The 24632-nt window shown below is 45.1% G+C and overlaps 1 protein-coding gene across 2 annotated transcripts in view; it reads left to right on the forward strand.

The window, feature by feature from the left end:
- ZNF423 (zinc finger protein 423) overlaps window positions 1–24632 on the forward strand; it is a 380636-nt gene that overhangs the window by 70147 nt on the left and 285857 nt on the right. For both annotated transcript variants that reach the window (XM_016194903.2, XM_060185589.1), the window contains one exon: window positions 18800–18859. In XM_016194903.2, coding sequence (XP_016050389.2) covers window positions 18800–18859 — 60 coding nt within the window. The remainder of the gene's footprint in view (window positions 1–18799; window positions 18860–24632) is intronic.

The following is a 24632-nucleotide window of genomic DNA, read 5'->3' on the forward strand; positions in this document are numbered from 1 at the left end:
GGCTTCCTTTCTCTCCATGTCCTCCTCAGCACTTGTTACTTCTGCTCTTTTTGTAGATGGTTCTCATAGGGGTAAGGTGGGATCTTGTTAGTGTCATCATTTTCATTTCTTTGATAATCAGTGACTTGCACACTTTTTCTTATACCTGTTAGTCTCCTGAATATCCTCTTTTGATGAAGATAGTTTAGAACTTTCCCCCATGGCCCCAAGCACCTTGCTTTGACTATACTTTTTACTATAACTTTGCAGGTTGTTGGCCAGGACCAACTTCTGTCTAGTGCTGGAGGGGTTAGGGTGTACTTCTTGGAGGAGGTGAGCCTGAGTTCTGGGCACTACCTCCAGAGTCACTTTTGCTCCTTGGTCAGAAGTGTTTGTGACCAAGGGGTAAGGGTAGCTGTCAGCGACTGATCAGACTGACCTGGGGGCTTGAATAAGGAACTAGAGCCCCAGGCCTCTGGCCAGGCTTCCCCTCAGGCAGGATCCAGAGTGGGGTTGGGCTGGGCTGGGCTGGGCTGGGCTGGGCTGGTAGGGTTGCCTCCCATTTCCCTGGGGTGATATTTCCTTGCTTAGGCAAATGCAATTTGATTTGATTTTTTCTGAATTTGATCTTTGAACAGGAAAAATTTCACTTACATTAGCGAGGAGACCCATGGATTCTTAAGATGTCTGTCCATTTCTAAAATGAGATTTGTAAGGGGAGATCAGTACTCTTTCTGTGGTGTAAGTAGAAAGCCTTCCTAGCTCCAGGCGGGTTTCCTTCTCCCCAGAACCTCATGAGGTTCATCCTTGGCTATGGACAGAATGGCCTGTCACCCTGGAGCCAGTCCTGCCTTCCACCTTCTCCTTGATATCTACACTCTTGAGTTCTTTCTCTCTCTCACTGCTCAGCTCTGACTCATGGTGATCCTGGGGGTTGAACCTGGGCATGAAAATCTGTTGTGTAAACCTTTTTGCCCTCACCTTGGCCCCAGGTTCTTAGGGGGGGGGGTCCTACTTGTTTCAGACTTGCTCTTATATTGGGATTTATTTAACATCTACCATTGCACTATAACCTGTTCATTCATTCATTCATTTATTCATTCATTCATTCCTCTTTCTTCTTCTTTTCCTTTTTGCCTCTAGGGTTATCGCTGGGCCTCAGTGCTGACACTATGAATCCACTGCTCCTGGTGGCCATTTATTTCCATTTTATTAGATAAGACAGAGAGAAATTGAGAAGGAGGGGGAGATAGAGAGTTAGAAAGAAAAACACTTGCAGACCTGCTTCACTGCTTGTGAAGCATTCCCCCATGCAAGTGGAGAGCTGGGGACTTGAACCTGGATCCTTGTGCAAATCCTTGAGCACTTCATACTTTGTGCACTTAACCGGTTGTGCCACCACCTGACCTTCTCATTCATTCTCTGATTCACTCCTATGATGTATTAGTCCCTGAAAGACACTGAACTGGGAAACACTTGTCACTGTGAAGGTCACAGTCTAATAGTTAAAGGTCAAGTTAGCCTGTGGTCATTTCTCTTTCTCTCATGGTAGTTAGCTCAGAGTTCTCAGTCACCTGGAGGTGATCCATGCTTATTAAAGGAACTTCAGCTCAGGGCCAGGTGGGGGCACACTGGGTTGAGCACTCACATTACAGTGCACAAGGACTCAGGTCCACGCCCCTCGTCCCCGCCTGCAAGGGGAAAGCTTCACAAGTGGTGAAGTAGGGATATAGATGTCTCTCTGTCCCTCTTCTAATTTAACTCCCCCTCAATTTCTCTCTATCTTTATCCAGTAATACAAATAAACAAACAAGCTTTGTCTTCAAAGTCTAAAGATGGACAAGCTTTTTGTCCTAGCTACTCTGTGTCTGGGAACTAGTGTGAAGAACAGTCACTGAACAGGCCTGTGGTCTTGGGGGACACATGGTTTTTTTTTTTTTTTTTTTTTTTTTTTAGCCTCATGGTTTCTCTCATTATAGGAAGCAAGTGGCAGTGACCTGGGTGCCCAGCAAAAGGTCCTGGTTACATTTGTCCCAGAGTCTCCTCCAATGGGACTCAGACTACCACTAGCAATGGCAGTGTCAATCCATGTGAAAAGACCCACATTTTTTTCTTTTCTTTTCATGTGAAAAGACAGTCCTGGTGAGTTTGAAAAGTAGATTCCAGAACAGTTTGTGTTGCTCAGTGAAATGCATTGTTACAACTTTTTGGGAAAGTAGACACACTGTATTAATAGGCAGAGAAGACTGTATTTTTCATTCTTAATTTAAAGTCACATCTATTTCCTGGGTTTCTATACTTCTCAGGGGTCACTTTGATCAGAGACTTTCATTTTAAAAAAATGTACAGGGGAGATAGTATATGGTTATGTAAAAGCCTAAGGCTCTGAGATCCCAGGTTCAATCCCCAGCACCACCATAAGTCAGAGATGAACAGTGACCTGGTTACTCTGTATCTTTTCTTCTCATTAAAATAGAATATTTAAAGATGGTTAACCTTGGAAAAGGGGAGAACAGGCTAACTCTGAATGAGGGTAGTGTTTCTGAGGTCTCTGAGATGTGAGGGCAGAATCTGAGAAGGGAAAGTGGAGTGACAGAGTGAGCCCAGAAGTTACAGTGAAAGATGGCTCCCTGTGACTGTAAGGGGTGGCTCCAGCCTCCCCCACCCCAACTGGTCTAGTGCCTCTTTCTTCCCTTAAAGTGTCCCCATTTGCTCCTTCCCTGTCCCTTCTCCTATGGTGTTCTGTCACAAACCTCTCCCTAAGACTGCCATTGGGATATCTACTGAATAGAAAGCATGAAGTGGTACACATCAGAATCTCCCTTTTATCTTGTTAATATTTTATTTATTATAACCAAAGAGATATAAACACACACACACACACACACACACACACACACACACACACACAGAGATTGAGAGAGAGAGAGAGAGAGAGAGAGAGAAAGACCCAGAGCACTGTTCAGCTTTGGTATAATGGTGGTGCTGAGGATTGAACCTGGGACCTCAGAGCCTCAGGTGTGAAAGTCTTTTGAAGAACCATTATGCTGTCTCCCCAGCACACCCTTTTTCTTTCACTGAGGCATGAAGGCACGGAGGCACTGAAGTAGCAATGTTTCTGGAAGCTGTTTTGTTTTGTTTTTGTTTGTATGTTTCAAGAGTGCTTGTCCAGACTTGGAAAGTCAGTTGTGATGCCACAGTCATCACACAAATACTGGACTCCTTCCACTATATATTGACCCCCCTCCACATGCCCCATATACTCTCATTTTTGGCAACCTCAGTTCTGTAGTCAAAAATCTATGGGTTAGTTTTGGATTGGTTTTGTCTGTTCCTTTATTCTATTTCTGCTTAAAAATGATTTTTAGTTTTTAAAATTCACTTACTTCACTGCTAGGAGTATTACTAGGGTTTAGTGCCTGCACAAATCTACCTTCCCCAGCTTCCATCTTTCTTGTTTCTTTCCCTTCCTTTCCTCCTCCCCTCCCCTCCCTTCCTTTCCCTTCCTTCCCCTTCCCTCCTCTGCCCCTCCCCTCCCTTTCCCCTTCCCTTTCCCTTCTTTTTTCTCTTTTTTTCCCCTGATAGTGTGTGAGGGACAGAGAAAGACAGAGAGGGAGAGAAAGACAGAGAAGAGACCCCTGCAGCAGTACTCACCTTATTAAGCACCCCTCCCCTACAGGTGAGGGCTGGGGGCTTGAACTCAAGTCCTGGTGCATGCTAACATGTGTGCTCTACCTGGTGCCCCACTACCTGGACTCTTCTTTATAACCTTCCAGTGTGAGGTCATTTTGTGCTGTCTTTCTCTTTCAAACCTATTTCACTGGTCATGACCTTCTCCATCTTCATCCATGTTGCTGCAAAAGGCAAGACTGTATCTCTTCTCGTAGCTGAGCGCCATTGCTCTCCACTCAGTATATATCTGCCACACCTTCTTGATCTACTGATCTGTCCTCCTTGGATACCTGTGCTGGTTCTGTATCTCAACTATTATAAATAGTGCTGTGGAGAAAGAAGGAGTGCAAACATCCTTCCAAGTTAGTGTTGTTTGATAGTCTTTGAATAGATTTCCTTAAGTGGAATTGCTGGATGACATGTGAGTCTTCTTTCAGTTTAAGTTTATCTTGAGAAACTTCTATGCTGATTTCCGAAGAGGCTGTACCAGTTTTCATTCATTCCAGGCTGAACACCTCCCTTCACCCCCTTGCTAATTGTGACCAGACACCACCACCTATATCATTTATCTGTCTCAAGGGACCCATGTGTTTGAAGGGGGACACCAAAGGATGAATTCTCCTCTTCCTATGTTCTTCTTGAGCTAGCACAGGGCTGGATTTATGGAACCTTCTGTAATCTGGTGGAGGGGGAGGAGTGTGTATGGAGCATACTCCTGTTTGACTTATCTTGTTCAAGCTGGAACCAGAGCTTCACTCACAAAGGCAAAAGTGAAATAAAGGAGTCAGACACCTTTCTAACCCTACTCTGCCCTATCACTGTGGCCTTTGGAAGTTTGCTTGGTCTTAGTTTCCTCTTCTGTCAAATAGGGTGCATAGCTACTTATCCCAGAGGATTCTTTATGCCAGTGGTCCTCAAACTTGCCTATAAGAGTGTAGCCTAGAGGGCTTGTGGAAACAGACTGCTGGGGCCAGGTGTTGGTACACCTGGTTGAGTGTACGCATTACAGTTCACAAGGACCCAGGTTCTAGCCCCTGGTCCCCACCAGCAGTGGCAAAGGTTCATGAATGGTGAAACTTAGGTCTCTTTCTATCTTTTTTAAAAAATTAAATTACATTTATTGGTTAGAGACAGCCAGAAATTGAGAGGGAAGGGGGATAAAGAGAGGGAGAGAGACAGAGAGACACCTGCAGATCTGCTTCACTACTTGTGAGGCACTACTTGTGAGGTGGGGACTGGAGGCTTGAACCCGGGTCCTTGGTTGTTGTAACATGTGCATTCAACCAAGTGTGCCACCACCGTGCTTCTCTTTCTCCTCTACCTCACCTTTCCTTCTCAAGTTCTCTTTGTCTCTATCTTAAACAAGCAAACAAACATAGGCTGCTGTGCCCCTGCCCGGGGCAGTACTGCTTTGGTATGTTCTGGGTGGGGGTGAAGCTTGTGCTTGTCTGTCTGACATGTGGCCACCAGCAGTTGGGACAGCTTGCAGAGAGGTGCTGCTGGGGTGGCCAGATGTACACGTGCTCATGCAAAGAGCTTGGTTGGTGCTGGTGTGGGATGCTTATTCAGAGAAGACCCTCACAGTGGGGAAGTTTGTGTACATTGACTCCAGGGCCTTGAAACCAGGGGATTGGAGCCCCATGTGACTTCCTGGGCCCCCAGGGGACTATATTTTTTCTTGGGACTTTATTTTCCTGTTTGTGAAATGGTCTGGTAAAGGCTGGATTTTTAGCCAGTGACTTTAAGTGCTTTACAATGTTGGGCTGTTCTGGGGGGTGGGAACAGGGGTGTGGGGTGGCAGGAAAGAGTGAGAGATGCCAGGCACATTGGCAAGGCCATCTTATGTGCTCAGAACACTTGTAAGTACCAGGCTGGGGTGGCACAGCAGTCCCTGAGAGCTACTGACTGCCATGGATCTGGGGGTCTCTTTCAACCAAAGAAGAAGCTTGTGTTCAGTACTGAGGCAGATGCTCTGTGCAGCATCTTGGTTCCTGGTTCTGTTTTCAGCTAAAGAGGCCATGTCAGGTGCCTTTTTGTTAGCAGTGACAAATGCTCTGGTGCCCCCAGGACCCTCTTTCCTCTTCAGGACAGCAGGATCTGGAAGACTCTCAGAGGACTTGGGGGGGGGGGAAGTGGTGGCACACCTGGTTAAGCACTCACATTACAGTGTGCAGGGACCCAAGCTCAAGTCCCTGGTCCCCACCTGCATGGGGGAAAGCTTCACCAGTGGTGAGGCAGGACTACAGGTATCTCTCTGTCTCTCTCCCTCTCTATCTCCCCCTCTGAATTTCTCTCTGTTTCTATCCAATAATATATATATATTTTAAAGGAGACTTGTGGTGAACTAAGTGGGGGCTGGTAGGTGGGTTGCCCAAGCATGGGGCCTGGCACCCGGAGTGCAGAGCTCGGTGCTCTCTCTCACAGAAACTGGTGTATATCTAGGTTATGGGACTTTGTTAGAAAGTGAACCACCTGAGATGAAATTAGAGTGTACTATAAAAGGAAAGGTCTCACCCGAGTAATGAAGCTGAAGGGTTGACATTCCACACGTGAAGTCTCTGGACACAGTCTGAGGTGAAGCATATTGAGGTGGCAATCATTGCGTTGGTTAGGTTGTGATCGGCGGATGCAATATTATTTGGTTTGGATTGGGAGATGCATACGGGAAAGTGGACCCTATCCAAGGGTTCCAGGACTGGGGGAAGTAGGGGCTCTATAGTGGAGATGTGAGGTTCCTGCTGTCTTAGGGTTCAAAAAAGATAATCGATAGTTAATGTTATCATCACATTACTTGTTAATTGGGTTAACTTTGAAAAGTCCTTTTGTTATGGTTTGTTGTACAGTATCCAGTATCTTGTATATAGCTGTGCTATTGGATGCTTCTAATCTACTTGGTCTAGGCTTTTGAGAGAGTCCGCATATCAAATACACAGCCTATATATTAAAAGGATTCAGTTTGTGTTTTGAGAAACTTTGAGACATACAATTGATTTTTCCCCTCTCATATTAATTAACTACTGATTTATATGTCTACATTTTGCTAGGAGTGTACATAAACACCATTCCCACCACCAAAGGACTGTGACCCATCCCTCCCGCCCACTCCCACCCCCCACTGGCCCAGGAAGCTGCTTGTCTACCCCTCACCACTGGGTTTTTACTTTGGTGCCCTACTTACAATTTGATCAGGTCCTGCTTTTAGTTTCCCTTTCAGATCTTCTTAATCAACTTCTGTTGATGAGTGGGATCATCCCATACTCATTTTTATCTTTCTGACTTAGTTCACTTAACATAATTCCTTCTAGCTCTGTCCAAGATGGGTCAGAGAAGGTGGGTTCATTGTTTTTGATAGCTGCATAGTATTCCATTGTGTATATATACCACAGCTTTCTTAGCCACTCATCTGTTGTTGGGCACCTGGGTTGCTTCCAGGTTTTAGCTATTATGAATGAACATAGGAGTACACACCTCTTTTTGGTTGGGTGTTATGGAGTCCTTGGGGTATAATCCCAGGAGAGGAATTACTGGATCATATGGAAGGTCCATGTCTAGCCTTCTGAGAGTTTTCCAGACTGCTCTCCACAGAGGCTGTACCAATTTACATTCCCACCAGCAATGTAAAAGGGTTCCTCTGTCCCCACATCCTCTCCAGCATTTGTTGCTGCTGTCCTTTTTGATGTATGCCATTCTTACAGGAGTGAGGTGGTATCTTAGTGTTGTCTTAATTTGCATTTCTCTGACAATCATTGACCTAGAGCAGTTTTTCATATGTTTATTAGCCTTTTGGATGTCTTCTGAGGTGAATGTTTTGTTCATATCCTCTGCCCATTTTTGGATGGGGTCATTTGCTTTTTTGGTGCTAAGTTTGCTGAGCTCTTTATATATTTTGGTGATTAGTTTCTTGTCTGATGTCTGGCATGTGAAGATCTTCTCCCATTCTGTGAGGGGCCTCTCTGTTTGTTTAATAGTTTCTTTGGATGTGCAGAAGCTTTTCAATTTGATGTAAGTCCCATTGGTTTGTTTCTGCTTTAGTCTTCCTTGCAATTGGGTTTGATTCATTAAAGATGTCCTTGAGGTGTAGGTGGGAAAGTGTTTTACCAATGTTTTCCTCTAAGTATTTGATTGTTTCTGGTCTGACATCTAGGTCTTTGATCCATTTGGAGTTGATTTTTGTTTCTGGTGAGATAAAGTGGTTCAATTTCATTCTTCTGCATGTTTCAACCCAGTTTTCCCAGCACCATTTATTGAAGAGAGCCTCCTTTTTCCATTTAATCCTTTGGGCCCCCTTATGAAAGATTAGATGCCCATAGGTGTTGGGATTTACTTCTGGGCTTTCAATTCTGTTCCACTGGTCTGTGTGCCTATTTTTGTTCCAGTACCATGCTGTTTTGATGATGATGGCTTTATAATATAGTTTAAGGTCTGGGAGTGTGATGCCTCCATTTCTGTTTCTTTTCCTTAAGATGGTTTTGGCAATTCTAGGTGTTTTCAGGTTCCAGATAAATGATTGTAGTGTTTGTTCTATTCTCTTAAAGAAGCTTGGTGGAACTTTGATGGGTATTGCATTAAATTTGTATATGGCTCTGGGGAGAATATTCATTTTGATGATATTTATTCTTCCAATCCATGAGCATGGGATATCTTTCCATTTCTTGGTATCAGTTTCTATTTCCTTGAGTAGCGACTCATAGTTTTCAGCATACAAGTCTTTCACTTCTTTGGTCAACTTTATTCCTAGGTATTTGATTGATTTTGCTGAAACAGTAAATGGGAGTGATTTCTGGATGTCTTCTTCTTCAGATTTAGTGTTTGCATAAAGAAATGCCACTGATTTTTGTACATTGATTTTGTAGTCTGATACCTTGCTATATTGCCTAATAACTTCCAGTAATTTTCTACTGGATTCTTTAGGTCTTTCTATGTATACTATCATATCATCTGCAAATAGTGAGAGCTTGACTTCTTCCCTTCCAATCTGTATTCCTTTGATTTCTTTCTCTTGCCTGATTGCTATGGCAAGAACTTCCAATACTATGTTGAAGAGTAACGGTGACAGTGGACAGCCCTGTCTAGTCCCCGATCTGAGGGGGAATGCTTTCAGCTTCTGTCCATTGAGTATGATGTTGGCTGTAGGTTTGCTATATATAGACTCCACTATCTTGAGGAATTTCCCATCTATTCCCATTTTTTGTAGAGTTTTGAGCATGAATGGGTGTTGGATTTTGTCAAAGGCTTTCTCTGCATCTATTGAGATAATCATGTGGTTTTTGGCTTTGCTTTTATTGATGTGATGAATGACATTGATTGATTTACGGATGTTGAACCAGCCTTGCATTCCTGGGATGAATCCCACTTGGTCATGATGAACATTCTTTTTGATGTGCTGCTGTATCCGGTTGGCCACGATCTTGTTTAATATTTTGGCATCTATGTTCATCAGAGATATTGGTCTGTAGTTTTCCTTTTTTGTTCTGTCCCTATCAGCTTTTGGTATCAGAGTGATGTTGGCTTCATAAAAGGTGGACGGGAGTATTCCTGTTTCTTCAATCTTATGGAATAGCTTAAGAAGTATGGGTATTAACTGTTTCCTGAAAGTTTTGTAGAATTAGTTTGTGAAGCCATCTGGTCCAGGACTTTTGTTGTTGGGGAGATTCTTAATAACGGTTTCAATTTCTTTGTCTGTGATTGGTGCATTTAGATTTTGTAGTTCTTCTTGGTTCCGTTTTGGAAGTGCATAGATTTCTAGGAATTGTTCCATTTCTTCCAGATTCTCTAGCTTGGTGGCATATAGTTCTTTATAGAAGTTTCGCAGGATTCTCTGGATTTCTGTGGTGTCAGTTGTGATATCTCCTGCATCGTTTACAATTCTATTAATTTGAGTCTTCTCTCTTTTTTGTTTGGTGAGTCTGGCTAGGGGTTTGTCAATTTTGTTTAATTTTTCAAAGAACCAACATTTGGCTTCATTGATCTTTTGTATAGTTCTTTTATTTTCGATGTTGTTTATTTCTGCTCTAACTTTAGTGATTTCTGTCCTTCTGGTTGCTTTCGGGTTCCTTTGTTCCTCTTCCTCTAAGTCCTTGAGGTGTGCAGTAAGGTCGTTCATTTGAGCTTCTTCTTGGTGTTTAATATGTGATTGTATGGCTATAAGTTTCCCTCTCAGTACTGCTTTAGTTGTGTCCCAAATATTTTGATAGGTTGTGTCTTCATTTTCATTAGTTTCCAGAAACATTTGAATTTCCTGTTTGAGTGAGTCTCTGACCCAGTGGTTCTTAAGGAGCATGTTGTTTAGTTTCCAAATTCTGTGTCTTTTAATAATTTTTCGTTTGTTGTTAAATGTTAGTTTTACTCCACTGTGGTCTGAGAAGATACTTGGGATTATTTCAATGCTCTTGAATTTATTGATGCTGTCTTTGTGGCCTAACATGTGGTCTATCCTTGAGTATGTGTTATGTGGATTTGAAAAGAAGGTGTATTCCAGTTTTTTGGGGTGGAGGAGTCTGAAAATGTCCAAGAGGTCTAGTGTGTTGATCTCTTCATTCAATTCTCTTGTATCTTTATTGTTTCTCTGCTTTGTTGATCTGTCTAAGTGTGAGAGTGGGGTATTGAAGTCTCCCACTATTATTGTATTACTATTGATGTATTTTTGAAATTCTTTCAGTAGATGCTTAATGTATTTAGATGGTCCCTCGCTGGGTGCATAGATGTTAATAATTGTTAAGTCTTCTTGGCTGATTGATCCTCTAATCATTATGTAATGTCCTTGCCTATCTTTTATTACTTTATTTAATTTAAAATCTATCGTATCTGAGATGAGAATGGCTGTTCCTGCCCTTTTTTGTGGTCCGTTAGCCTGTATGATAGTTTTCCATCCTTTCACTTTAAGTCTGTGTTTATCTTGTTGTGACAGATCAGATTCTTGTAAGCAGCATATGGTTGGGTTATGTTTTCTGATCCATCCCCCCACCCTGGGCCTTTTGATGGGTGAGTTTAAGCCATTGACATTTATTGATATTATGGATTTAATGTATTGTAGTGCCATTGTTCTAAAAAAAATTTGTTTGCTCTGATATATTGCAAGTATTATAGTGATGTTCTTGTTTATAAGAGGTCTTTTAGTACCTCTTTCAGGGCCGGCTTGGTGATGGTTGCCTCCTTTAACTGTTGTTTATCTAAGAAGGTTTTGATCCCTCCATCTAGTTTGAATGAAAGTCTAGCAGGATATATTATCCTTGGTTGAAACCCTTTTTCATTCAGGGCTCGATAGATATCTTGCCACTCCCTTCTGGCTTTTAGAGTTTGAGTGGAGAAGTCTGCAGATAATCTTATGAGTTTTCCCTTGTATGTGACTTTTTGTTTCTCTCTTGCTGCCTTTAGGATCCTTTCTTTATCCTTACTTCTTCTCATTGTGACTATGATGTGTCTTGGTGTCTTCAGGTCTGGGTTGATTCTGTTTGGTACTCTCTGGGCCTCTTGAACCTTGATATCCTTTCTGTTATTCAGGTCTGGAAAGTTTTCTTCTATTATTTCCTCTAGAATGTTTGCTTCCCCTTCCTCTCTTTCTTCTTCTGGCAGGCCAATTATACGAATGTTACTTCTTTGGATATCATCCTATATGTCTCTGTTGTTGTTTTCAGTGTCTCTCAATCTCTTTTTAAGCTCTTTCACCTCTTTCTTAGTTTTCTATAACTCATCCTCTGTCTGACTAATTCTGTTTTCTGCTTCTGTTAGTCTGCTTTCCCTTGCCTCAGCTTCTTTCTTCATTACAGCTATTTCAGCTTTCAGTTCTCTAATTGCCTCAAGATAATCAGTATTTTCCTTGGGTGTCTCAACTGTTGTTTCCCTAATATTGCCATTCCTTTCCTGCAATGTTGTTTTCATTTCTGTGATTAATAATTTGATTATTGCTTGCATACTTTTCTTATCTATGGTTACTTCTGGCTGATTTGTAATTTCTTCTGGGCTCTTGTCTTCATTCATTGGAGTAGCAGTTTTATTTGTTTTTGATCTACCCATTTTTTAAATTTATGTGTTTCTTTCTTCTTTTTTTTTATGCTCTGTTGTTCCTCAGTTGTTGTGTCTTGAGTACAAGTAACAATGTCCTAAATACCTTTATGACAATTGCACTCACCAACCTCTGGAATTACAGTAGCAACTGAAGTAAGTATTGAAGTAGTTTAATCGTTACCAGTTAGCCAAACAATTTCTCCAGTCCGTGAAAAAATAGTAACCAAATCCCTGTGAAGAAAGAGAAAAGAAAGAGAGGATAGCAAGAATAGACAGTTATGCAAATCTACTATCCACCGTATATTCTAGGGGTAACAAGAGGGGAAAGGGAAGTAGAGCAGAGATACACACATAGAGAGTCCACTCTGAGTCAGATTTCTTCCCCAAAATAATTCACAAATTGAGAAAGGCAAAGAAAAGGAAGAAGTGTATGACAAGATAAAAAAGAAAAAGAGAAAAAAAGAAAAAAGAGACAAGTGAGAGAAAAGGGAACAGATAAGAAAAAGAGCTGTAATTAAAGAGCAGTGAAAGGAAATGTTTTTAAATTATTTTTAATTTAATTTAAATTTTTTTAATTAGCTAGGAGGAGGAGGGAGGGGAGAGCCTGTAGATAAGATGCCTACTACCCTAGCAATGATGCCCACTACCCTAGCAATGAAAGATACCCTAAGAGTTAATTCTGATCAACCTAAAGGGGGGGAAGATATATGCCTTTATATAATATTAATAATAAAATAGAGCAGGGTAAAAAAAAAAACCCTGTCCCAGATTACCTCAAACCTCATGGATAGAACAGAGAGAAATGGAGAGAGGAGGGGAAGACAGAGAGGAGGAGAGAAAGATAGACACCTGCAGACCTGCTTCACCGCCTGTGAAGCGACTCCCCTGCAGGTGGGGAGCCAGGGCTCGAACCGGGATCCTTATGCCAGTCCTTGTGCTTTGCGCCACCTACGCTTAACCCACTGCGCTACAGCCCAACTCCCGACTTTAGTAATTTTTGCTTGAGCTTTATAGCTAACGTGGAGATGGGCTAAACATATTGTCTGGGAAGATGGTGAGTTGAGAATAGGGCTTGAAAGCTGGATTAGGGCAGAGTTGCTCCCAAATTTGAAGAGATGGAACAACTTCTTATTTGGATTTCTTGGACTATTGGGTACTTTGATGTCCTCTCTCTCTCTCTCTCTCTCTCTCTCTCTCTCTCTCTGTCAAGGTTCCACTGTTCCAGGGCGACTTTTTCAGGTAAAAGTAAGGCAAGAACCACAGCCCTGGAGCACCATCTAGTGTAGTGGGAACCTAACAATTGAGTAATGTTTGGGCATCTGGTTCCCCTGCCTGGGATTAACCAGTAGGATGATTTGTGAAAAAAATTTTTTTAGTAGGGCATTACATCTTTATAGGTACTGGTTTCTTGCCTCCCCCCCTTTCCAAAAGGATTTATTTATTTTACTAATGGGGATGCGCTACCAGAGCACCACACTGGGTAATGTGATGTCAATGATCAAACTCAGGGTCTCATGCTTGCAAATTCAGCATTCTTTCCAACGTGTCACCTGTTGGGGCCCCTAGACACTCCTTCCAAAGTCAATATGTAAGTAAAATTTTGCTAAAATAGCCATACAACTCTCTATTTATTCTAGTTTTTTAAAAAATATTTATTTATTCACTTTTGTCACCCTTGTTGTTTTATTGTAGTTATTGTTGTTATTGATGTCGTCGTTGTTGGGTAGGATAGAGAGAAATGGAGAGAGGAGGGGAAGACAGAGATGGGGAGAGAAAGATAAACACCTGCAGACCTACTTCACTACCTGTGAAGCGACTCCCCTGCAGGTGGGGAGCGGGGGCTCGAACTGGGATCCTTATGCCGGTCCTTGTGCTTTTCTTTTCTAGTTTTTTATTTTATTTTATTTTATTATTCTTTTATTTATATATTTTACATTAAAATTCTTTTTATTTATTTATTTATTATTAGATAGAGACAGAGAGAAATTGAAAAGGGAAAGGAGATAAAAAGACAGAGAGACGCCTGCAATCCTACCTCACCACTCATGAAGCTTTCCCCATGCAGGTGGGGAGCAGGGGCTTGAACCTGGGTCCTTGTGCATGGTTACACATGCACTCACCCAGGTGTGCCACTGCCCGGCCCCTGAACCCGGGTCCTTTCAGTAATGTGTGTGCTTAACCAGGTGTACCACTGCCTGGCCCAGCAAAACACTTTCATAGCTGAGGCTCCAAAGTCCCAGGTTAAGTCCCCTTGTACCATCACACAAAGTTGAGCCATGCTCTGGCCAAAATAAATAAATAATCCAAGTACATTAATAGTTTTGATCAATGGTTTGCAACTGTTTTTCCATCCCAGCCCAGCAGGATGAGCTACTCTTCCATGAGTAGCTGTGGGTTCTCTGGGGAGGTGCCCGGACCCCTCGCCTCTCTCTAGCCCAGACCAGGGTATTTGGGCACATTTCTGGTTGGGAGTCACTGTGTGAACTCAGGACTATAAGGTTGAGGGTGAAGAGCGAGATGAGGACCAGGAGGGCAGCTTTGATGCTGACTGAATCCTGGCCTCTCAGGTTATCTTCTACTGGAGATATTTGTCAGATAACAGAAAAGGCATGGAGGAAGGGAAAAGAAGTGTCAAAATCTCCTAAATATAACAGATTTTATAGTCTTGAGTCTTTATTTTGGTAGGAACTGCTTGTATTTAAAACCTTCCCATCATTGTTCTGAAATTATTGAGTTTAAAAATAATATTATTTTTTATTGGATATAGACAGAGAAATTAAGAGGGAAGGGGGAAATAGAGACACCTGTAGCACCATTTTATTGTTTGTGACGCTCCCCGCTCCCAGCAGGTGGGGATCGGGGGCTTGAACCCATGTCCTTGTGTAGGGTAACATGTGCACTCAGCCAGGTGCACCACTACCCAGCCCTGAAATTACTGACTTTTTAAAAAGATTTTTATTTATTTATTTTTAGAGTTTTTTTTTCTTCTTTTGCCCTTTTGTTGTCCTTGTTTTTTTAATTGTTGTTGTGGTTATTGTTGTTGTTACTGATGTCGTCATTGTTGGATAGGACAGAGAGAAATGGAGAGAGGAGGGGAAGACAGAGGGGGAGAGAAAGATAGACACCTGCAGACCTGCTTTACCACCTGTGAAGAGACTCCCCTGCAGGTGGGGAGCCGGGGGGTTGAACCGGAATCCTTATGCTGGTCCTTGTGCTTCGTGCCATGTGCGCTTAACCTGTTGCACTACTGCCCGACCCCTGAAATTGTGATTTTAATTACTCTTACAATCCACTTTTGTGTGTTAGGCCACACATCTTTTATGACATGAGCTGTCTTTGAGATCCATCAAAAAGAGTAGGCACCTTGCTATGTCATAGGATGGACTGGGACATTTTGCTTGGTGAACTGGGGCAGGCTCCATTTCTCTTTCTTCTACTTCTTTTTTTTTTTCTTCCTTTTTTTTATTGGGGAATTAATGTTTTACATTCAATAGTAAATACAAGTACATGTACATGCATAACATTCCCCAGTTTCCCATATAATAATACAACCCCCACTAGGCCCTCTGAATCCTTGGACCTATATTCTCCCCACCCACCCACCCCATAGTCTTTTACTTTGGTGTGGTACGCCAATTCCATTTCAGGTTCTACTTGTGTTTTCTTTTCTGATCTAGTTTTTCAACTTCTGCCCGAGAGTGAGATCATCCCATATCCATCCTTCTGTTTGTGACTTATTTCACTTAACATGATTTTTTCAAGGTCCATCCAAGATCGGCTGAAAATGGTGCAGTCACCATTTTTTACAGCTGAGCAGTATTCCATTGTGTATATATACCACAACTTGCTCAGCCACTCATCTGTTGTTGGACACCTGGGTTGCTTCCAGGTTTTGGCTATTACAAATTGTGCTGCCAAGAACATATGTGTACACAGATCTTTTTGGATGGGTGTGTTGGGTTCCTTAGGCTATATCCCCAGGAGAGGAATTGCAGGATTATAGGGTAGGTCCATTTCTGGCCTTCTGAGAGTTTTCTTCTACTTCTGTTGAGACCTTTGTGCACTGCACAACCCTCACAGCCACCCATGATGGCCCTTCTTTACCCTTTGTCCCTACTATGGGTTGTTAGTGTTTAAAGTCAGAAGAAGTGATGCCGTTTTCTTTTGACAGTGAAAAGTGTAGCCTTTACTTTCCGCTTGGCCATGGTCTGATGTAGGTGGGGAGCTTTCCCTAAGGATGAGCATAGTGGAGGCAGCAGCATGTGCACCTGGCCTGGCTCCACATCTGTGCTGGCAGCAAATCGCAGAGAGGCTCCTTTAAGGCCTTGGGGCTACCAGTCAGAGGTGGACTCAGCCTGATGGTTATTGAGCTTTGGGGGATGTGGTTGTAGATTCTTTTGACGAACACTGAGGACTCTTTCCTCAGATAAATTCCTGTCTGGGGTGGTGGTGGTAGTGGTGGTGGTGGTAGCACACTGGGTTAAGCACACATAGTACAAAGCACAAGGACCCACACAAGGATCCCAGTTCGAACCCCTGGCTCCTCACCTGGAGGGGAGTCACTTCACAAATGGTAAAGCAAGTCTGCAGGTGTCTATCTTTCTCTTCCCCTCCTCTCCTAATTTTTCTTTGTCCTATTAAAAAAAGGGAAAAAAAGGCCTCCAGGAGCAGTGGATTCATAGAGCCCCAGTGACAACCCTGGAGGCAACAAACAAACAAATAAAACACTCAAAGACAAATAAATAAAACAGCAACAAAAAACTCCCATATGCACACCTATCTGCAACCTTACCTCTAGGGGGGAGGGCCTTCTTAGATCTTTGAACACAAGCCCAAGTAGCTGGCCCAGCATGGCCTTGCTGGAGGTCCCCTGCCACCATCCTGATAGTGCCGGCCTCTGTCCCTCTCCCTCTCCCCCCGACTGTTGCCACAGAGCTCATCCCAGCTCCATTCTCTTTGTGTACCAGGTCCTGCCTGGGTTCCCCTCCACCCATCTTCTCTTATCTGTTCTTATCCCTAGTTCCATTTCCTCTGTGCCTTCAGGTATTGGGGAGTCCTCAGGGAGAGGGGGCCAGGAACATGGAATGCTGGGAGCACTGGCATTAGAGAAATGGTGTTTGGGGCTGCTCACTGGACATTTTGTGTCATCTAGTGTCTCCAGCATCCAGACTCTGGCCTCTGGGCTCTCCATGGTGGCACTTCACAGCCACAGGCAGCATGCTGTCAGGGCCTTGTGGGGGTGGGGGTTAGGCTTGGACCCTGTACTTCGTCTCATCAGAAAGGAGTAATGGATGGCATGTCTCTGCCTTCCAACAGTGAAATGTGGGCTGGAGGATGGGATCTTGGTGGGGTGTGTGCCAGTGCCTATGGGCAGGGGTGGGGGGAGGCACATTTATACCCACATCACTGACCATTGACTGTGAGGGGTAGGGTTCTTGGATGTCACCGCAATGATGTCAGCCACTTTTACCATCCCCAACCAGTGGTATCAGGTCATAGTTCTCGTCCCCCATTTGTATGCTTGTATAGTTCTGAATGGAGGTTTGCCTCCTCTCAAGAGTTCCCAGAAGAAAGGCTTTGCATCCCCCTTACAAGATGGTGGAGGCCTGATTTTAGAAAGGGAAGGCCTGGGGGCCGGGCGGTAGCACAGCAAATTAACCACACATGGTGCGAAGCACAAGGACAGGTATAAGGATCCCAGTTCTAGCCCCTGGCTCCCCACCTGCAGGGGGTCGCTTCATAAGCAGTGAAGCAGGTCTGCACGTGTCTATCTTTCTCTCCCCATCTCTGTCTTCCCTTCCTCTCTCAATTTCTCTCTGACCTATCCAACAACAGTGACAGCAATAACAACAATAATAATAACAACAACAATGATAAACAACAACCTCCAGGAGCGGTGGGTTTATAGTGCAGGCACCTAGCCCCAACAATAACCTTGGAGGCAAAAAAACCAAACAAACAACCAACCAACCAACCAACCAACCAACCAAACAAACAAACAAAAAACCCATCTTGTACAAGTCTCTGGCTCCCTAACTTCTAGAACAGTTGGACAGCTTACTCCGGGCTTCAGTGTATCCTAGCTTCTAGACCAGCCTTTGAAGCAGACAGTCCTGAGTTCTAGCCCAAAGTTGGCATGGACTCCTCTTCAGGCATGTCCTCTGCCTCTCTGATAGTCAGTGCAGGAGGACTCAAGGTGGCGATGGCTGACAGGCACTCAGCCCAATGCCTGGTCCCTACATGGTGACTGTGCCATGTTGGGTGGTACATGGTGGCCTGAGCCTACACACAAGTAGAGATTCTCAGAGTTCATTAAACCTGAAATGTCTTGTGTGTGCACACCCCCCCCCTCTATTTAAAGAGTTCCATGTTACAAAGTCCATACCCCTATTTTAATATTATTACATGCCCCAGACTGGGATTAATTTCAGCACAAAGCCTCATTGTGCCAGACAGGGTTTTTCTTGCGTTTCAGTGCCTGGTCTCCCTCTCCAGCAGCCCTGCTCTGCCTTGCACAGTGGGCTGGGTGGTTGGGGGGAGGAGAGAGGGGCTGAGAATTGCTTTCTGTTTTCACCAGCCAAGGACAGCTGAGCACACCCTGAGGGTGGGAGTGGGGTGCACAAATGACACACATGAATGACACAAACACATGGTTTCAACATGGGGAACAGTACCCTGTGTTTCAGCAGCTTCTGGGAGTAGGTGCTTCTTGGAATCATATTCCTATCTCAGAGTGATGTCCTCATGAGGGAGAGGTCTGAGACTTTGGTCTTACCTGTCCCACAGACGACAGGTGATGTCATCTCCAGTGGAAACTGACTGCAGATAGCAGTGACCTACGGTGTTGTGTACAGAAAGAGGCTGGTGCCGCATCTGTCTGGAGATAGTCCTGTGATTGATGGGTGACGTCTGCCTGGGGCACAGCAATGGGGAGACCCAGAGCTCATATAGCACTTAATTTGCTATTCATGTTGTTTCTGATTATTTTAAATCTCTGTGAAACCAACAAAGGCCTCACTGTAGACTTTACCCCACACCTTTCTCATGCCTCATGGGTATTTAAGTGTCCCTCCCCCCCAGTACCACCCTGACACCTGCTTTTATAGCTTCACACTCACAGACCCATCTCTGTTCTCTCTTTCAGTTGAAGAAGGGGAGGCCTCAGATTTCTCGCTGGCCTGGGATTCCTCTGTGACAGCATCAGGTAAAATGCCTAGGGCTGGTGGGAGAGTTGCCAGGGGTGGGGGTCTGGGGTGCTGGGGTCAAGTTGGGGAAAGTGGGGGGCTGGTCCAGGAACTCAGAAAGCCACTCAACTGGTTATGGAAATCATATTGCTGGGGTCACATTCCTGTCTCTACTCCAGACTACCCATGCAAAGCAGCTTTTCTATCAGTTCCATATGGCCAATAAAATCCACTGCATACAGAGACCAGTGTGTCCTTTTTCTCCCAAGGGCCACATTCCCTTCTTGTGGGAACATTCAGATGGCCCCCTATACCCCCCACTGCACAGGCTTTGAAGCCCCTGCCCTGGGCTTCGCTGTGCATTCATTCCAGTCTAATTGCATGAAAGCCGCTGTAACGGGAAGTGTAAGCTCCACTGTGAGTCAGAATTCCTCCATTCCCTTCCTGGAAGGGGAAATTTTGAGCTTGAGCCTGTGTCTCCAGTGGGAAGGTCCTGGGGGGGGGTGTGCTCAGATTCCTGAGGTATATGCGCATTGTGAGGTGATGGGGTAACATGAGGGTCTTCTCTGTTCCTCAGTTTCCCCTGCTCTACAAGAGATGGCCAGATGAGGTTTTTTCTTCTATATATGACTGGGATGTACTCCTTCCTTGGTGCATGGTGTGAGGACTGGCCTTGAGGTCCTTGGAGCTCCTGGCAAAGGGCATGGCTCCCCTTTGCTTCACACCCAGCCAGTAACTCCCTTGGCACCCAGAACCTGACTTCCTGCCCCACAGTTGCCAACCTCAGTGGTTTTGGATTCATGGGGAGACTGGAGCCCATCCAAAGCTCTGGACTCTTGGGCATCAAAAGATCCATGGGGGAGTCACTCCATCCAGCCATCTTCCTTTGGTGTGGAATCCGGGGCTCGGAGAGGCTAGCTCTGGGTCAGTATTTCCAAGAGTGGTTTTCGGCATCCATGAATATCTAACAAGTGTTAGATATTCTAGTTAGATATCAGATTTGCGATTCGATGGACCTTTGTGACTTAAGGTGTTGTGCGTGTCTCTTAAGTGACAACATTGAGTCGATAAGAAAGTTTGAGGTTGTTGTATGTTAAGCAAAAACCCTGAGTGACTGAGCACTCTGGTTGGCCCAGCTTTGGGTACTGTGTCTTCGGGTACCTGGCTTTAGGAAATGGGGCTTGTTTCATAGGGAGTGAAGCCAGAATGAGGGGTAGGTGTGGGTGTTTCAGATTCTCTAGAGGAGAATCAGGTGTTAGGATAGTGTTGAGGTCTGTGCTGGGTAGGTTTGGGGCTCATGGCCTCATCCCAACTGCTTCTGTACAGTGAGACTCTAAGGGTCACACCTCTCACCCAGGCATCCTGATGGATGTGGGGGTGCTCATGCACAGGGTTGCTGCCAGGCTCAAGTTCCAAACCCCAAACCCAGTCCCACAGCCTTCCCAGTGATGCTGGTAGAAGGTCCCCCTTACTGCTTTCCATTGATGCCAGAAACAGATGGGACAGTGGTAGGTAGACAGACAGGAGGACATCTCCATTGGCTGTGGAGGATGACAGCCTTCTTTCTGCAGGGGGCAGCAGGCAACCCTGGCTGCCTCTCTGAGGCAGAGAGGTGGTTCCTGGATTGCAGGGGGCAGGTGTGGTTCCAGGGGCTGTGTGTGTGTGTGTGTGTGTGTGTGTGTGTGTGTGTGTAGGGATGGGGGCTGCTGGTCTTTAGTCGTCTAACTCTAAAGAAGAATAGCACCCTGGAGCTCCAGTGGTGCAATCTGGTTAGTGCGTGGTACTTATACTACAGCACCCTGGTCTTCTCAGGGGTGCTCAGAAGCTGCAGAGGTGGTGACATCTGCATATTTCCAGCCAAGTACTGAGCATGCTCCACTCACCTGCCCAGGAAGGGGTGCATGGCTCCTTCTGAGTCCCCCCATTCTCCACCTCCCTACCTCATGGTGCCTGCCTGCCTCCCAGTCAGCTTTGGCATGTCTGCTTGGACTCAGGTAGAGGAAGGGCACAGCATGTTAGGCACTGGATGCTGTGCAGGCTGGTTTGTTTACTTTGGCCTGTTCCTGGGGATATTTTTATAGTGCCTGCCTGGGATAAATGTCCCTTCCCCACATTGTTGGGTTTGAGGACTGAAAACCAGCTTATGTTCCTTGAGTTCAGGCCCCGCACATGTGGGATCCAGCCCTAGGGGGCCTTCCAGAATGTGGGTGAGGCCACATTTATCAAGCATTTTCTTGCTGGGTACTGAGAACTAGGTGAATGCTTTGCCTTCAGTGCCTCAATGAACCATCCTGACCATCCAAGAAGGGGGTATTTTTCCAGAAGCAAGTGGGTAATTTCTCAGTGGGCTGGTTTAGGGGTCACCATCTGGTGGGGGGATAGGCCCAAAGGCATGGCAGAAACTGCTTTCATATAACCTGCTCATTAAGCTGAGAAAACTACTTGGCTGGGTGGCATCAGAGAACTGGAGAAGGTGTCAAGAAAGATGATGAGGGTGGGTGGGTGCTGGTGCACTTGGTTAAGCAATAAGCACACATAGTGCAAGAACCTGTGTAAGGATGTGGGTTTGAGCCCCTGGCTTCCCACCTGCAATGGAGACACTTGACAAGCGGTGAAGCAGGTCTGCAGGTGTCTCTGTCTCTTTCCCTCTCTATCTCCCCTTCTCTCAATTTCTCTCTGTCCTATCCAGTAACAACAACAACAAAAAGGAATAACAATAGGAAAAAATGGCTGCCAGGAGCAGTGGATTCATAATGCAGGCACCCAGTCCCAGCAATAAACCTGGAGGAAAAGTAAAATAAAAATAAAAGAAAGAAAGACGAAGGGGTCTGGGCGGTAGCATAGCTGGTTAAGTGCACATGGCACAAAGCACAAGGATCCTGGTTTGAACCCCTGGCTTCCCACCTGCGGGGGTGGGGGTCGCTTCACAAGTGGTGAAGAAGCTCTGCAGGTGTCTGTTTCTCTCTCGCCTCCTGTCTTCCCCTCCTCTCTCTATTTTTCTATGTCCTATCCAACAACAGCTATAACAACAATAACGGTAACAACCACAGCAATAAAATGGGAAAAACTGCCTCCAGGAGCAGTGGATTCGTAGTGCTGGCACAGAACCCCAGCAATAACCCTGGAGGTAAAAAAAGAAGATGATAGGGTGCCCAGTCTCTGCAGGCCACCCTTGGGTCTACTACTAAAGACTGTCATTGTCATTTTCGGAGTAAGCAGAGTAGTCTGCCCATACAGTCTCCCCGAGTTTGGGCCTGTGACTTGCCTTCTTCATGGCCTGGCATTAGGAGGGAGAGAGAGAGGCAGGTAAGATGGAGACACAAAGAGAGAGGAGACACTGTAGCAGTGTCACCATCCATGGATCTCTCCTGGTGTTGTCCTGGGCTCCCATGTGGTATCAGGGTTCCACCTTGGGTCCCCATGTAGTACAAGGCATGTGCTCACCTGGGGAAGTATCTCCTGGGCCAGGTATGGCATTTTTTAAAAAAATGCTTTTTAAAATTTATTTTTAACGTCAGAGAGAAAGATACAAATAGCTACCAGTACACTGCTCAGCTCTGGTTTATGGTTCTTCTTCTTCTAGCGTTTGCCCTTCTTCCATAGCCAGTCAACAGCGTCAGGTTCAGCCTGACGTAAAGTTTCGAGACCTCCTTTGAATCTGTAGAGGTGGCAGTCGTTGACTATGTGGGTCATAGTCTGTCTGTAGCCGAAGGAGCAGTTCGGGTTGTCTCTGGCTCCCGAGCGATGGAACATAGTGGCGCACCGGCCATGGCCTGTTCGATAGCGATTGAGGAGGGCCCAATCATAACGTGCTAGGTCAAAGCTGGGTTGACGCTTACAGGGGTCTGTGATGAGGTGTTTGTTCTTTACCTCAGCTGACTGCCAACTCTGTTTCCAAGAGTCTGGAACAGAGAAGTTCAGTGTAGGCATAGGGGACCAGATTGGGTGACGAGTCGTCAAGCGTTGGACAGGGTGGGCGAAGATATCCGCGTATATTGGCAGGTCCGGTCGAGCGTAGACGTGGGAAATGATCTTAGATGATGCCGCATCCCAACGAATATCTGGCGGGGCGATGTTGCTAAGAACTGGCAGCCATGGAACCGGGGTGGAACGGATGGTTCCAGAAATTATCCTCATGGAGGAATATAATTTGGAATCGGCCAGGTGGACATGGGAGCTACGGAACCATACTGGGGCACAGTATTCTGCAGTGGAATAGCATAATGCCAGAGATGATGATCGTAGTGTGGAAGCACTCGCGCCCCATGAGGAGCTGGCCAGTCTTGCAATGATGTTATTCCTCGCGCCCACCTTTGCTGCAGTTTTTATGAGATGTTCGTGAAATGACAGGGTGCAATCGAGAGTAACGCCAAGATAGACTGGCTGGGCTTCATGCTGGATTCTCGTACAGCCAAACTGCACATTAAGCTCACGGGAGGCCGAGGCATGGTGTAGATGGAAAACAGATGATACCGTTTTTGCAGTGCTAGGGATTAGTCGCCATTTTTTACAGTAATCAGATATCAGAGATATGTCTTTCGTGAGTGTTTCCTCAAGGATGTCAAACTTTGATGCCTGAGTTGCACAGCAGATGTCATCGGCGTAGATGAACTTCCTTGAAGGAGTTTCTGGGAGGTCATTGATGTAAATATTAAATAGCGTAGGAGCCAGAACAGAGCCCTGGGGGAGGCCACTTGAGACAAGTCTCCATCTGCTAGACTTGTCACCCAGATGCACCCGGAATCTTCTGTTTTGGAGAAGAAACGATATAGTGTTGGCCACCCATGGAGGCAGGCATCTTGAGATCTTGACTAGGAGACCACGGTGCCAGACCGTGTCATAGGCTGCTGTGATATCAACAAAGACAGCACCCGTCTTTAAATTCTTCTGGAATCCATTTTCAATGTAAGTTGAGAGGGCCAGGGCTTGTTCGCAGGTAGATCTTCCTGGGCGGAAACCAGCTTGGGCGGGTGATAGGAATTTCTCTGTAAGGTGAGAAATACGTGACAGAAGCAGCCTCTCAAGGAGTTTGTAACACACAGAGAGGAGAGAAATTGGTCTATAGCTGGCGGCCAGTGTTGGGTCTTTCTTTGGTTTCAAAATTTCCCATGAGTGGTCATCCCACTTCCGGTTATCTTGTCCATCTCCAAAACTCTCTCCCTTTACACTGTCTGAACTGGAAGACGCTTTGAAGAGGGTTAAACCGGGAACGGCTGCTGGCTATGATAACATCACCCCAGAACTCATTCTTAACCTGGGCCCCGCGGCAAAGAAGTGGCTCGCTTCATTCCTGTACCACATCTTGGAATCTGAGTCTATGCCCAAAGTTTGGCGTTGTGCGAAGGTAATAGCGGTTTTGAAACCAAAGAAAGACCCAACACTGGCCGCCAGCTATAGACCAATTTCTCTCCTCTCCGTATGTTACAAACTCCTTGAGAGGCTGGTTTATGGTGGTGCTTAGGATTGAACTCCCACTTTGGAGCCTCAGGCATGAAAGTCTTTCGCATAACAATTACGTTGTCAGCCTAGCTCCAGGTGTGGCATTTTAAATAACTAGGCATTGGAGCCAGGCTTTTGTTATCTACAGAACGGGTTTTAGGGGTCTGTACCATATGATGAAACAGAACTTCTTTTTTAAAATATATTTTATTTATTTATTTATTAATGATAGGAGTGAGAGAAAGAAACAGACATCATTCTTGTACATCTGCTAGCGGGGATTGAACTCAGGACCTCATACTTGAGAGTTCAGTGCTTTATCCACTGTACCACCTCCCATCCACAAGGCAGAAC

This window comes from Erinaceus europaeus, chromosome 2, assembly GCF_950295315.1.
Source record: "Erinaceus europaeus chromosome 2, mEriEur2.1, whole genome shotgun sequence".
Classification (NCBI taxonomy): Eukaryota; Metazoa; Chordata; class Mammalia; order Eulipotyphla; family Erinaceidae; genus Erinaceus; species Erinaceus europaeus.